This window comes from Brachycentrus maculatus, unplaced genomic scaffold (genome assembly GCF_059751285.1).
Source record: "Brachycentrus maculatus isolate JH-2025_06_01 unplaced genomic scaffold, ASM5975128v1 h1tg000378l, whole genome shotgun sequence".
In the NCBI taxonomy this organism is placed as follows: domain Eukaryota; kingdom Metazoa; phylum Arthropoda; class Insecta; order Trichoptera; family Brachycentridae; genus Brachycentrus; species Brachycentrus maculatus.
The window spans coordinates 517,736-532,393 of NW_028281127.1; the positions used below are offsets into that span (position 1 = coordinate 517,736).

Consider the following 14,658-nt stretch of genomic DNA (forward strand, 5'->3'; position numbering starts at 1 on the left):
CATCACGGAATTAAAAGAAACAGAGTAGGGGTGTGTATTTTTTAAAGAATATCACAGCTTTATACAACTTACTTTTCGTGGAAATAAAATTGGTTTTATGTATTTTATTATCCTCTATCTCTTTTTTATTCTAAGTATTTTTGAAACATAAATTTTAATAATATTACAAATAATTGTCAGGTATAAATGATGTATAACTTATTGAAAAAAAACATAATATGAATTAAAATATTTTGCACCAACCTGAAGGAATCCCTAATATACTGTCCAAAATGTATTTGATACTTTTATGAATCTTCTTCTTTTCCTTCTATAGCTTTTCACCCTTTTATTCGAGTGTTCTAGCCTGTATTATTTTTATTTTATTTTTACGTATACTTGAAATTAGAAAATATTAGTAATCCTGTGAGCGGGGTTTGTTTTATTTGTAATGAAAGTTTGATGAGTGTTTTATTTTACATTTATCATACACCTTTACAAATTTAAATAATTATCTTTTAGAAATGAACAAGTTATTTTATATACAACTTTAGATATTAGTTGGAATTGGAATGTTAATGCTGAGAGGTCTGAAAAGAAGCTTGAGTAGCCGTCATGTAACTTTTATAAATAATGACGTGAGATCTAATATATCGGATTTTAGTAGGCAGGGGATTTTGGAAGACACTTCATATTTACGTATTCGGATTGAGTGATCGGACTCCGTACCTACTCTGATTATCGGGAATTCAATGAACGCCAGTTTCCCGGGTTACATCAAATATGTCAACATTTTTCTAGTCTATGATTTTTCATCAAATGTCAATTGTACGTAATATTTTTTCTTTGTAATAAGAGATACGAAACTTTATTCGTGCTAATAAAATGTAAAAAAAACACTTTTCTTAAAATCTTAGCTTAAAATGTTTGCCGAGCGAGGTATCGAACTCCTGAAAGATACTGAAAGATGTACAGACACTATACCACCATATAACGTAAGACCTTTATTTGTATTTTAAAAACAGGCGGCAATCGGAGCTTAACTGCTATTTTCCGATACCTCGACTGTAGAGAATGATGAAATATTGAAATAGGTGAAAAAAAGTTCACGTCAATATATACCCTTAAATATATCATCAAATGTATTAATCTTTTCTACTGTCCACATTTGTCTGCGAACTGTTTTGAATTTGAATTTTTTACTTAAAAAAGTAGCAACTTCAATTCCCTCCAAACACTACTAATACGCTCAAACCCTTTACTCTGTGGGTATATTTCTGAGATCGCATAATAGCGGTGTAACCGTAATAAAAATAATCTAGTGCAGCCTTCGACATTCACACTTATTTGATTCCTTAAAATGTGTGCGAAAGTAGAAGTCGTATAAAAGAAGCACTAAAATGTTATGTATTTTCAGGTATATGTTTATTTATCATTCATATACTTAATACAATAACAAATTGTATTAGGACTCCGAAATCTTTATGAATATCTCTAAGAGATTGTTGAAAACCACCCTTTTTTATTTTCCTGGTAGAAAGTTCTATAACATGCCATGTCTCTTTCGATTGGCCTACAGATATATGCTCTGTACTGGGATCACATTCATCCATTAAAGCTAAAAAATTGTCAAGATGCATGTAGGCTTCCTTCATATTTTTTATTCTCAATGTCTTGACGATTTCAGCCTCTTTTTGCCTTCATTTTCTATTTCATTTGGCTCTTGTTGTTCAATTAGGTATTCAGTCGACAAAAGCTTTGACGGGGATTCAATTAATTCTTCATCTCGGTTGTTGTCGTTTTACTTAAGTTTATTCATCATTCAAACCATGTCAAATGTAAATTCTAGAGATTCTTCAGGGTTTAGACCAGACATGGGGAACCTTTCTACTTCAAAAGGCCACATTCACTTATCTAATTCAACATGAGGGTCGCAGTAAAGAAAACTTTGATACCCTTCCTATAAACTAAATACTTCAATTATATCACAATATAAATGGTCAAAAATGCAGTCAATTTTTTTTTTTTAAATGCATATTTACAAAAATTAGCATCAGTCAAAAGGCCGCACTAGAATAGTCAAAAGGCCGCACTAGAATAGCCAAAAGGCCGCACTAGAATAGCCAAAAGGCCGCACTAGAATAGCCAAAAGGCCGCATGTGGGCTTAAGGCCGCAGGTTCCCCATGCCTGGTTTAGACGATCACCCATCAATTTAGGGCATAATTTTTTCTAAGATACATTTGGGGTTTCCAGATGCAATTATCCAAGATTAATAATTCTTTAAAATAAAAATTATCATTAAAATATTCCTTAACTGTTGCCATGAATTAAATAATTAACCATGTTTTTTAAATTGGTGGATTTATTATTATTTTTTTAAGTTAGTTAGCTTTTGTATTTAATTTAGAAATGACTTGAATCGCTTTCCTATCTTTCCCTTTCAAAGCTCTCGGATTTACGGATTGATAAATTAGTATCGGCTTTAAATTTTAATCGTCAACTAAGTTATCACCATTAAGAAATGTCAATCGCTTTTTAAAATGTTTTTGTCCAGGAGCAGTTGATTCTTTCTTTGATAAGAATATACTATCAGGCATTTTTTTCCCATAACAAGCCTGTCTTGTCTAAGTTAAATATTTGGCAAGGAGAAAAAAATCTTCATTTTCAAAAATTTTGGAATGTAACAAATAAATTGATTTGCAGCATGTTTACCTGCATTAGTAGCTGCTCCAATTAATTTAATACCATGCAAAGAATATCTCATTTTAAATTTTTCGAACCAGCCCTCGCTTGCTAGAAACTCCACATAAGAATCTTCTTTTAGTTGAATCTTCCAATCTTCATCAAAACAAAGAAAATATGCAAGCGTGGAAAAAATATGTTTATCGAAAAATTTGGAGAAGTCGAGGGCCACCTGTACTTTCATCTCAAATATTTGCATACCATTGACTTAATCCTTTAGGTGTCTTAACTTCTGTCTTACTTTACAGGTGAAAATAAAAAAAATATTATTTGATCATCAATAGAATATTTGATTCTATTTTTTTTGCATTCCATATTTAATTAGAAAAAGAATAAAGTGTATTTTCAAAGTCAACAAATTCCATTGCATGGTTCTAATTTAATGTTTTTACTATCTCTTATATATTGAGCTCAGATGAGTAAGTCATTTTACGATTCTAGCCTGATTGTATGTGTTTTTTTTTTATTATTTCGAAATAAGGGGTTCTTGAAAATTATTGACAATTTAAACTTTTTTAGTTTCATTATTTTTTTGCAAAAGTAATATACTAAAATAGACTTAAATAAATTTATGTTTTTTTAAATATAAAAGAGAAAACTTGTTATTGATATACATTTTGTTTTTAGGATGATGCTGTACGAAATATTATACAAGAAATGGATATTTTGTTCAAATCTAATATGAATGATGCGTATGTATCTATTTTGTTATTTATTAATAAGAAATGATATTAGAATACAATTCTAAATACAAATATAATATAATGCTTGTAAAGATCTGACGGCTTGTAGGAAACTCGCTTGCATATTGTGGGTATTAATTGTACACCTGACCGTTATCTAAAACTAACACTCATGTTAAAATAAATAATATACTTCACTTATGTTTTATAATAACGCCAATAAGCTCTATCGTTTAAAGGGCATCCCATACAAATATTTTTTTGTCAATTTTTGCACTGCCGCAAAATACATTACAATGATATTCCTAAACAATGTAGTTTTATTTATTTCCAATTGGGTATCATTACAAAATGCCAAGTAAATTATTATTTAAAAAGCCACAACACACTCGGTACTATTTTTATTGAAATCTGTAAATAAATAAGTCAGATTAATTGCATATGTGATTACTATATACAATTGTATAACTTTTACCATTCTGCCCATTATTCAATATTGATATTCCAATAATTTTTTAAAGATAAGAATATGCAATGTTGGTGGATTCCTTTAATGTGCGAGTAGTTGGTTGATGGATTTGAAAGTATGGCGGATAGTTGCACTATCAGTTTTTCAGAAATTTGTGAAGTATATATAGCTTACTCCATTTCAATATAGGAGAAATTCATTCCGAATTAGGTCAAATGTATTTTTTTGGAAAGAGAGTCTGAAATAGCTTTTTTTTAATGCTTCTTTTTAACCAATTGATTATCAACAATTTATTATTATTTATTCTGTCATACGCTGGATTATTCACGCTATGCATGGAATATCAATATTATAACTATCCCAACTTGAAATAAAACATCTATTTATTTTTAATTTCAGAAATGCTACATCGGATAATCGTGCGCTGTGGTCTACAGTTCAAGTGAGGCACACAGCTCTTGAGCGAAACAAAAGATGTCTCCTTGCCTATATGTACAATAGACTGATGAAGATCAAGTCGATGAGATGGGATTTTGGACCAGTACTTCCAATAGAAATCAAAGAAATGCTATCCGAAGAAGAATTTAAATGGTTTTCCAAGTACTCATCCACATTGGCCACGTTTATGCGATCTCTTGGGCAGGAGATTGGATATTGGGGGATCGATCTCACTGAAAATATTAAACCTCCAAAATCTCTATACATTGAAGTACTCTGTCTTACCGACTATGGGAAATTGGAGTTAGAAGATGGTGATGTTGTATTCCTCAATAAAGACAGTCGACATTATTTACCTACCACTGAATGTCAAACACTGATTCGTCAGGGAATATTAGAAGAACTCATATCGTAAAAAAATATTTTACTCTTTTATTTTTATTCCAATTTGATACTTTTATCTAATATTTTTTTTCCTTCTTTTATTTTATTTGAATATATAAATTACATTGAATTTTAAAACCAACAACTTGTTTTTAATGACTTTAGTTTTTTTTAATGTATGTGAAGGAAGCAAGGAGTGTATGTCAGGACAGAAGAGTGGCGCTCCATCCTCTCCTACTCCTGCGAGGAAACGGCGTTATGGTAGTAGTAGTATTAGTTCACTTTCGGATTTTTTTTAAATCCTAAACTCGGAATAGGAGAAATATCGGATTCGACATGATTTACATATAAAAATATTTTTTATAAACTCTTGATTTTTTTAAATATCATAATTTTTATTTGCAAAACTCGATATCTATTCCAAATGCAATTGCTGTTTTTTGAAAAGCGAATATTGCAAATAAATAAAACTATTATTGTATTTAAAATACTATTATAATTTATTTAAAAGAAAAAGACCGTATAAAAAACGTATCATATCCGATATTCCACCTGAATGCTCTATTCCGAATTTGGAGTAAAGAATTCCGAAAGCAGTATACGATAAATGCCGCGCGTCCGTAAGTACCTTAACATGATTTATTTTGGTCGTATCACCGATTGAAACATTTATATTTCAATTGTGAAACGAGTGTCGGAGAGTTAGGTGCGCCGTCGAGGATCGAACGAAATATTTTTTCGAAACAGCTGCTATTATTATTTGATTTCGAGTGTCATTTTATTTTGAATCGAGCATGTAAAGTGATCTAAACGTGTTTAAAAAAATATTATTTCTTTTGTTTATTTGGAAGTTTCGCAAGTTATTTTGCCTATATTAGGCAGTAATTATTCTTTGAATGTTTGTATATTTGTAATCACGTTTCCGTGGTTTAATATTTCCTATAAACGCGTTTCGCAGTAATAAAAGATGTGTGATAAACCGGGATATGGTGCCCACATTAAATCAAATCCCAAGAAAACCTCATTGGATGATGGAAAGAGCAACATTGATGAGGATTGTAACGTAGATTCAGGAGTCTTCTCGGGCCAAATCAGTGAACAATTTTCCAGCCAGGAAATAGAATCAGTCGAGGAAGAAGTTGAAGACAGGGATTCCATGAGATTAGAAAGCGGAGTAGTTCTCCTCTCAGAATCATTTTCGAGCATTAATTTACGCAATGAAAAACGCAATGACTTAAGTTCAGACCTCACGAACCTATCCAAAGAAGTTCCATTATTAAATATAATAGAACCCGAAAACGAGAAGAGATCAGAACCCGAACCGTTGCAGATTTACTTCGATCAGGACGATGAAGGAGATACGTAAGTATTGACATTCAACCTAACCTATCTTACATTGCTTTTTATCGTACTTGTTTTTACGTTGTGTGAGCACGCACAACTACGTGTAGGGGAATTTGGGTTCTGAAGTAACATTTTTTTTACCATAATTATTTTCATCGTTAATTTCAATAAGTGCACAGCAAAATATATTGTACTGGCAGGTAGCTTATAAATACATACATAATAATACAACTATTTGAAATTAAAGATTTTCGAAAACATGATTTGTGTTGCTTTTGACCCCGATAGTGGGGTCAAATGTGGCAAGTAATGTGTTGAACGTAACACCGCAAATATTTTACGGGAAAAAAATCATTGCTTCAAAAATCTTGATGCGCGCGTTTCGCATCACTTCCGGGAAATATAACGCAATGATGTTTTTAAAAAAAATACGCATTTTATGAGTATGTTTAGTTACGAATTTCCTAACCGTGATTCGTCCTGAAGATAATATTGAATTATAAATAATATTTCAATTATCTGAAGCAATTGCTGTTTTAGACTAGTCGAATTTGAATTTTTTTCCAGATTAAGATAACTTATTCATTCTCATAATCAATGCCAAAAACAGTATCATAAACTTTTTTTAAACGTGTTTTCACATAATACAAATACACAAAATAAATAATATCTCCTGGAAAATCAATTCAAATTGTTTTGAAACAGATTATTATTAGCATTATTTAATGTTAAAGTCATTATGCAGAATCTGGCCATCTATAATGTAACATATCTGATTTAACATCACCCTTGATATAGATACTAGAATGCGATCCGAAAATCTCTGTGTTTTCGTATAATTATATCCCAGTTTAACATACTAAATATATCATTATGTTTCCTACTATATAAGGCATACTCTAGTAATCTCTGCTTCTTTAAATAATTTTAATTCTTACGCCAAAGCATTTAAGTTAAACTTTATTTATTTACGATATTTAAGCTAAATAATTTAGTTCAAATTAGTAAAAAAAATATATGTGCTGCCCTAATTTATTTCATATGTTTGTGTTTTGTAAGTTTTTATTTTATTTATTAATTTCACAAAATTATGGTTTAATTCATTAAACAGTTTATTTGTCTTGCTGTTGCTATTAAATATCTGGACAAAAAAAATGCATTTACATCCGGGAAGTTGTTTTATTTGCTAGACGAAACTCGGATAATCTTTGCCGTATCAAGGCGAAATCTCGTTTATAAATTGACACGTTTCTCGATGGGGTACATGTTTACGTAAATATTAATATTATATACGTCATTGCAGTATAACTTCGTTGTAAATGACGTTAGTATTATGTTGCAAAACAATCAACAGTGTAATCACAATATCTAATACATGTCGTCCACTCAATCCGTAAAGTGTCGAACTCCACCCGCGGTCAGCCTACGCGAAAGAGTAATATCATTATTATTTAGCCATAAGATTGATTTCACATATTGTGTTCCATATGTATGTAGAAATAACATTGATTTAGTTAATGTATTTTTTTACAATCTAGCTTTTTGTATTCCACTGTGTTTTTACTCTCTCCTATAGACTACCAATGCTCGATTTCCGAAGACAGTTTTTTTCAAATTCCAGTACTGTGGGAATCCTTTTGAAAAGTACTTTCCTAAAGTGAAAAAAATACCTTACTGTATAGTACCACTTAAAAAATGAATCTAGTAATGGCCGTAATAATAATTGTCCGATTTTGTCCGGTGCAATAATCAGCCAGACCATGTTTAAAATGCTCGATAAAAATATTGATTATGGTACCATATATTTGAGTAATAATTTTCTTTAGCAATAATGTAACTCCCAAATATTTATACATATACAATATTTGGTTACTCTTTTTTATGCCTGATATCAGCGAAATTTAAAAAATGCAATTTGAAGGAGAAAGTCCATTTAATGGTAAAAAAACGCTATTTATTGTTTTGTGCACGGTAAATATATACAGTATAATTGTTATAAAATGAGTAAATATTCACCAGCTTAATCAACGTTTTCGGCAAAGAACATGTTCGGAATATTATTGGTTGATTGGACGGAATCCAGCGATCTGACAAAGAAAATGAAGAAAATTCATCTACATTGGGCGAATGAACATCAGAATTACACCTTGGAAAATTAGAGGGAGTAATATTCTATGGTCTGTTCGAATTTCATTCATTCAATCCAGTCGGTAGGAAGATAAGTCGCTGAAAATATAGAGTAATATTTCAACATCATTGGAATTGTGAACTATTGACCCTACGCCATTACATTATGTTCCATACATATATGGATATATGGTTTAGCCACGTCAAGTTGTTTGGGGTACAATGAATTTTAAGCAATACAAAAAGACTTCTACACGAATAAATTAATTTCATCAGTTATAGAAATAAAAATACAAAAGATTTGAAATATTTAATTTTAATGTCTTACTTTAAAATGTATTAAATAAGAATGAGACAAATATTCAAATACTTCTAAAATCCAATCACTTAAATATAATATTATTTTTTGACATCTCATCAAAGATGAAGAAGAATATGGAAGTCTGGGCATTTACGGGGCTGACGACCGTCATAGGCTGGTTTAAGTGATCACTTTACACACGTGTAACATTCACCAATTCTACCCATTATTGACAACCACACTACTCAAATTCTTGAAAGTTCTATATATATGAACCAATTTAGAAACTTTTTTCTTGAATCACTAGAACTTCACTAGAGACATCTATTGGTGAGATGTAAAGAAGCTTTTTTTATTAAGCAGAAACTCTTATATTAGTATGTGAGATCCGAATCCTGGATTATAATCACACACATGAGGAACGCCAGAAAATACCATTTTCATTTTTATTATTAAGCTTATAATTTGACCAGATAATTTATTTACAACATTTTGAGTGTGTCCAAATACTTGTTCACAAAATCTGGATTATCTCCAATTAAAGGAGTTATTTTCATATTATTAAATATGAAAATAACTCCTTTAATTATTAAATAATATGAAAATAACTCCTTTAATTGGAGATAATCCAGATTTTGTGAACAAGTATTTGGACACACTCAAAATGTTGTACTTAAATATAATTTCAATCACTACGGAGGTTAGAGGTCAAAATAACATATGGAACAAAGGCAAAATAAAGGAATGGGTAAATGATTAAGAGTTAGTTAATTATATGAAAATTGTAAAATAGTTTATATTCTTAATTTTTTCTCTCTTTTTTGTGTGTATAATAGGTTAAAAAATGGATAAAAACAATAAATAAAAAAATGTAAAAAGAACTTTACCGATAAGACAGACACACAAGATGGCTTGGTAGGTCTGCAAAAAAATGTTTTAATAGATTTATAATTGTTCTTTAAATAAATGTATATAATTTATGTAAAATAAAAATAATAAAATAATATAAACTCGTTAATTGATATGACGGTCACTTGGTGGTAAAATGGTATGTTTTATGATCGCAAGTGAAACTTAAATAAATAAATAAAAATAAATTCATATTGATGGGGTGATTCGTCTGAGAGAGCGTTCTTCGACAGCATTAAATCTGTTTTTATCATTGTTTTGGTTGATCCCTGCCCCCCTACATTGGATCCATTCATCAGGGTTGGTACTCTCCATATCGTCGTAATAATCTACTTTCTCGTGAGCCCCTATTTGGTAGGTACAGACACTAGTCTTTCGTTACATGCAAATTAAGGTACTCATATTATTATCTCACATACTTAAATTAACTTTTTGTTTTTCTTTTTTGTTATCTGACACCAATGATGATATCGCGGTAATATTTTGAAAATGCGTGGAATTCATTGGCAAAATCGTTATGCGTACCTATATCGCAATCGTTAGTATGTTTGGTTTTTCCGTATTAAGTTTTAACACACTTTATGAATATTAATGTTGAGAAATCCATTAAGAAAGCAGGCGTTTTGATCATGTGACTATGTAACATATGTTTACCGCATCGTGGCTTTAAATTTTCCCAAGCGTCCATTGTATGTTTTTATCATTCGGAAACTTTCTCCGGTGAGCTGATGAAATAAATAATTTATTTGACATTGGTGTTTCCAAGTTCAACAATGGATGTAATTAAATTAAATGTTCTAATGTGAGTTTTTCCTCTCACATTGCAAGCTGTGCATTCGAACTGCTCACGCTTGTTAGATAATTTGAGATTTGGAAATTAACTCGGTCCACTTTTTAATTCTCTCTGTTTCTTTTGCTGTTGGAAAATGGAGCTTTTGTTTTCCACCTATTTTAAAAATTGTTATCTTAGGTACCTTTCACGTATTCGACTAGAATGTAACATTTGTAGTCATATACACTGGAATATTCAACACATTTTTGTACATTTTCGAATTCAATAACCAAATTGAGTTCAAAAGTTGCCGCTTATAATCAATCACCTAGATATATAGAGGCCTAGTGGGTAACTTCTGCTTTTTCGGTTACCGTATTGGTATTCGACAATTGTCGTCGGTTTATTTTATTAGATGTTTTTGCACCTTAACATGTATTAGTCAGTGTCAGTAAAATAAACTGTCAGTGCTAATGCATTTTCTTAAATATTAGATTCTGTCGGCCTTATTTTTCCTTGTCTTTTCAATGTATTGTGTATTTTTTTTAAATCAAGTTTTCGAATTTTTGATAGTGATGCTGTCACGTTAGCGGCATATCCACTCCGAGATACGAAATTGGAAAGTTTTTTCTTCCGCATATAAAGTTCACATTCGTCGGCTGGGTTTTTTCGGAAGTGTAAATTTGTAGACCGTGGCAAAGTTCTCATCATTGTGTTGCAATCTGGATAAAGGGAGGGCAACGGCCGCGAATTCTCCCAACTCCATTATTTCTCCGGGTTTTCCCAAACAGGTTTTACATTATTTTATCGCCGGGAAGCAGAGTGCACCGCGCATTATGTACTCGTACCTACCTAACCGAGTTGGTCTGGTTCATCAATTTTTATTCAAACATTTTCCGTTTGGTAATTTGACACGCGTCCACGTAGAGTTGTTTCGTGTCGAGATCCTCGCTACGAATCGACTCTTACCTGCCACAACACCGTACATTCCAATTCGATGAAAATAAAAATTATTACGTACCTAATATTGTTAATGATTAAAATTAATTACTTTTGCTACAGCAAGTATATAAGTTACATGCAAACGTAGCAAAAAATAGTTTGGGTCTATATTTTTAGCTATAATTTATATATTGTATGTTACGGTTTGGTTTAGGTCAAATTTCACATCGGGTAAAATTTTTACCTAAATTTCTATCTGCATATTTCATTCGTAGCATTGTTCGGCGCTTATGCTTATGCTGGTATTTTGTTTTGTTATGTGCAGCCAACTACACATAGCCATAGTCCACCACATGACAGAAGCCGTCCTCGCCCTCCTGCACATGTGCCCCCATCCCGCGCTGCTCGACATCCGCAACGACTCGGGCAGAGCACCCCTGCACCTCGCCGTCCTCACCCAACAGTCGCACATCGCCCGGAGATTGCTAATTGCGGGAGCTAAGGTAAATATTGCAAAAAATGATATGGAAATACGTTGTACAGGAATACCTCACTTGCAAGAAAATATCGTTAGTTTAGAATAAAACTCATGCACAGAACAATGGCATGAATATCGCTTTACCATTAAGTATATTATATTTTTTCATTTCAGATTTATTTATTCTTTCTATCAGATTTTGTTTTTTTTTCTCAAATTTATTTTACAAGGCAGAATGTTACTTTTTAAAGTATCGTGAATTGGAGTGTCATCCGTCAACTTTATCCTGTAAATAACGAGTTTTACCTTCAAATCGTCAATAAACTTCATATATTTATTCTCTTCTTATATGCAATATAACGATATTATTAGTATTATTTTGTTTAATAAATTCATCTGGCTTTTTTAAATCTTCTATTTATTAATCTATTTCAATAATGTTATCGGGTAAATATATTAATTATGCATTAAGTTAAGTAAAGTTATCAGTAGACAATGAGTATTTTATACTTCCCACGATACGCATAGGACAGTTATCCTACTGAACGGCTTCTCAGAAGGTCAAAATTATTAGGGAACTAATGATTAAGTGAGGCGCAGATTCTTGGAACATTTGTAATTATTATTTAATCTTACAGCGAATTTCATTGTTAGCGATGTGTCGAAACACGTAATGCCATACTCCTTTACCCCGGTACTAGACCCGCACCCCACGCTGTAGTACCTGCAGAATACGAACGCCATAAAGGTGCCGGTGTCCAATTAAGTACGGAAAGACATTTTTACTGTTAACAAGCTTATTTGCCATTACTTTTATGACTTCTAATGAACTCTTTTAGAATAAATGTTAAGGTATACACATTACTTCGTAAAACATCCTCACAACATTGGACTTATTGGTACTGAACTTTTTCTCCAAATTGCTATTATGAATTAGTTTATATTTATGACAGCCGAAGCAGTTACAAACCAGTTTTTTTGTTGCTATTAATATCCAATTAATTCTGTATGTTTCATATACGTTTTTTTTCTTCATTTTTAACCCATTGATCAGAGTCAGCCCATTGGGCGAACCGAGAACGTATCGAATGGTCATGAGGCTTCAGTTCTTGGAGTAATTGAACTTTGTATGCCTTCATACTGAAGTCATGATGCAAAATTCTCCTCAGAGAAGTGCGATAAATGTTCAGTTCCTGAGAACGATGACGAGATGATGTTGATGGATGTTCAAGCACACTCCGGGCAACAGCAGTAATGTTTTCGCTCGAGCGCATTGAACGAGAACTTGAACGGGTTGTTTTGTCCAATAACAATTCAATTTCACTAACTCGCTTCACAAATTGATCCACAGACTGCGATGAAAGAAGTCACTTTTTGTAAAAAAAAATATAATTGAAGGAAGAGAGTTTGTTAGTAGAGGAAGAAGTAGCAGAGCAACGCTGAAAGTATAGGAAACTTGCATCGTATATTTAGAAGCATCATTCTAATAAAGAAGTTGCTATTTGTTCTTCAAATGTATTCAATGATAATGCTGTGTCCACATTTTAATCAAATTTTTAAGCGTATGTAAAAACAAATGTCTATACACATTAATAAATATTAAACTACATAGTTATTTCGATTTTTTTTTTGCAAATCGAAATCACATTCCCGGTTGTTATGCTCCTTAATAGTTAATAAGTATGCAATTTCATTTCAATAAACGTTTTATCAAAATAGAATTTCTCTCGGTATGGAATTCATTATGGCATTTTCCATTGATTTATATGGGACAAATTGTTTCCCTTAACGAGAATGATTCTGGAACGAATTATTCTCGTTACGAGATGTTCCCCTGTTCACATTGAGATTGCACGTTGTCGACAGGTGAGCACGCGCGACGCGGACGGGAACACCGCCCTGCACCTGGCCTCGGCCGCCGGGGACCTCAAGTGCCTGCTGGCGCTCACGGCGCCCCTCGCGCCCCACCACACGCAGCCGGGGGCGCGCTCCCTGCCGCACGCGCTCGACCAGAAGAATTACGACGGTGAGCTTCATTAACATATACATTTTCATTAACGTGTCTTTAGTCGCGCAACTTTAGTTTTTTTCTATTTTTATTACTACTTTTTACAATACACATTTTATTTTTTGATGAACATCTCACTAGGCAGAACAAGAAAATATCATTTTGAAATTACAAATATTACAACATAAAATATAAAATAAAGTTATGTTAGCAAAATGAGTAGAGTTTAGCACAGTGAGAAATTGACAAGTATGCAACAATAATAATATGATCAGCTGACTTTATTTAGTAATTTTAAAAAAAATACACCTTTTGAGCAATCTTTACTCGCGCGAGTCAGGATTGACTAAAATTATACGACCTCATGGTTCGTAAAGCTGGCCTAAGCGCTTTGTTAAAGCGCGGTTGACAAATAACTCCCCTTCAGCCGTATCCTTGGGCATTCTAGCGTCTTGGCGCGACAAAATGAAGGTTAAATTAACTATCAAAACATTTATATGTATACCTTTCTTACTGTGTTTACACAAAACAGAAATATTTATACAATTATGTATTTTTTTTACTTTAAAACGTCGTAATATGACTGATTACTTTAATATTATATGTGTATGAAACGATATAATAGTAAATTGTGTGAATTTAAGTAACTGAAAATTTTGATGGGTTTATTAATTTTGTATAAAGAATAGCGAATTCTTTCATAATGTTTCCTTCATAACGATTTTTGTCCTAAGTAGATACATTTCAATAAAAGAGATAATCTGTAAATGTATGTTCATATTCTCGTGTGAAGATTAAATATTTTTACTCATATTTCTTTGAAGTCGCAAAAGAGAAAGGTGATATAACAATGAGTTATAATTGTTACAAAATTATAAACGCACACCTACGCTCGTTCTTTTAACGAACACAGGCCGGGATTTTCCAAAGTATTTTCCGACGGTTGTGACACAGATACACAAGTGTAACTTTCTTGATCAAATTTACCCAATTAATCGGTTTTACATAAGTAATTATCTTAACTGCCAATCAATAAAAATAAACCCAATTTTCGTCCACTTAGCTATTTTCCCAGCCTCAT

At 32.0% G+C, this 14,658-nt stretch overlaps 2 protein-coding genes across 3 annotated transcripts in view; both read left to right on the forward strand.

Moving 5' to 3' along the window:
- The first annotated feature begins 822 nt into the window (after positions 1-822).
- LOC148303220 (DNA replication complex GINS protein PSF1-like) lies at positions 823-4,838 on the forward strand. 2 transcript variants are annotated; one of them, XM_088270328.1, is made up of 3 exons: positions 823-974; positions 3,350-3,414; positions 4,274-4,838. In XM_088270328.1, the coding sequence occupies exons 1-3, from the start codon at positions 903-905 to the stop codon at positions 4,725-4,727; spliced, it is 591 nt and encodes a 196-aa protein (XP_088126454.1). In that variant the 5' UTR covers positions 823-902; the 3' UTR covers positions 4,728-4,838. The 2 variants fall into 2 exon arrangements, with proteins under 2 accessions (XP_088126454.1, XP_088126455.1); XM_088270329.1 differs by lacking the exon at positions 823-974 and adding an exon at positions 1,089-1,396.
- Positions 4,839-5,374: 536 nt separating this feature from the next.
- The window catches only part of LOC148303221 (NF-kappa-B inhibitor cactus-like), a 28,584-nt gene continuing 19,300 nt past the window's right edge, over positions 5,375-14,658 (forward strand). Inside the window, exons 1-3 of the mRNA XM_088270322.1 lie at positions 5,375-6,058; positions 11,417-11,594; positions 13,436-13,595. Of these exons, the coding sequence (XP_088126448.1) occupies positions 5,664-6,058; positions 11,417-11,594; positions 13,436-13,595 (733 nt within the window). The 5' untranslated portion in view covers positions 5,375-5,663. The remainder of the gene's footprint in view (positions 6,059-11,416; positions 11,595-13,435; positions 13,596-14,658) is intronic.

Excerpts from the sequence above, each read along its gene's own strand:
- LOC148303220 (XM_088270328.1), top strand. The coding sequence starts at position 903 with ATGTTTGCCGAGCGAGGTATCGAACTCCTGAAAGATACTGAAAGATGT. Across the intron at positions 975-3,349 it reads ACACTATACCACCATATAAC|GATGATGCTGTACGAAATAT; the intron begins GTAAGACCTTTA and ends TTTTGTTTTTAG. Across the intron at positions 3,415-4,273 it reads AAATCTAATATGAATGATGC|AAATGCTACATCGGATAATC; the intron begins GTATGTATCTAT and ends TTTTAATTTCAG.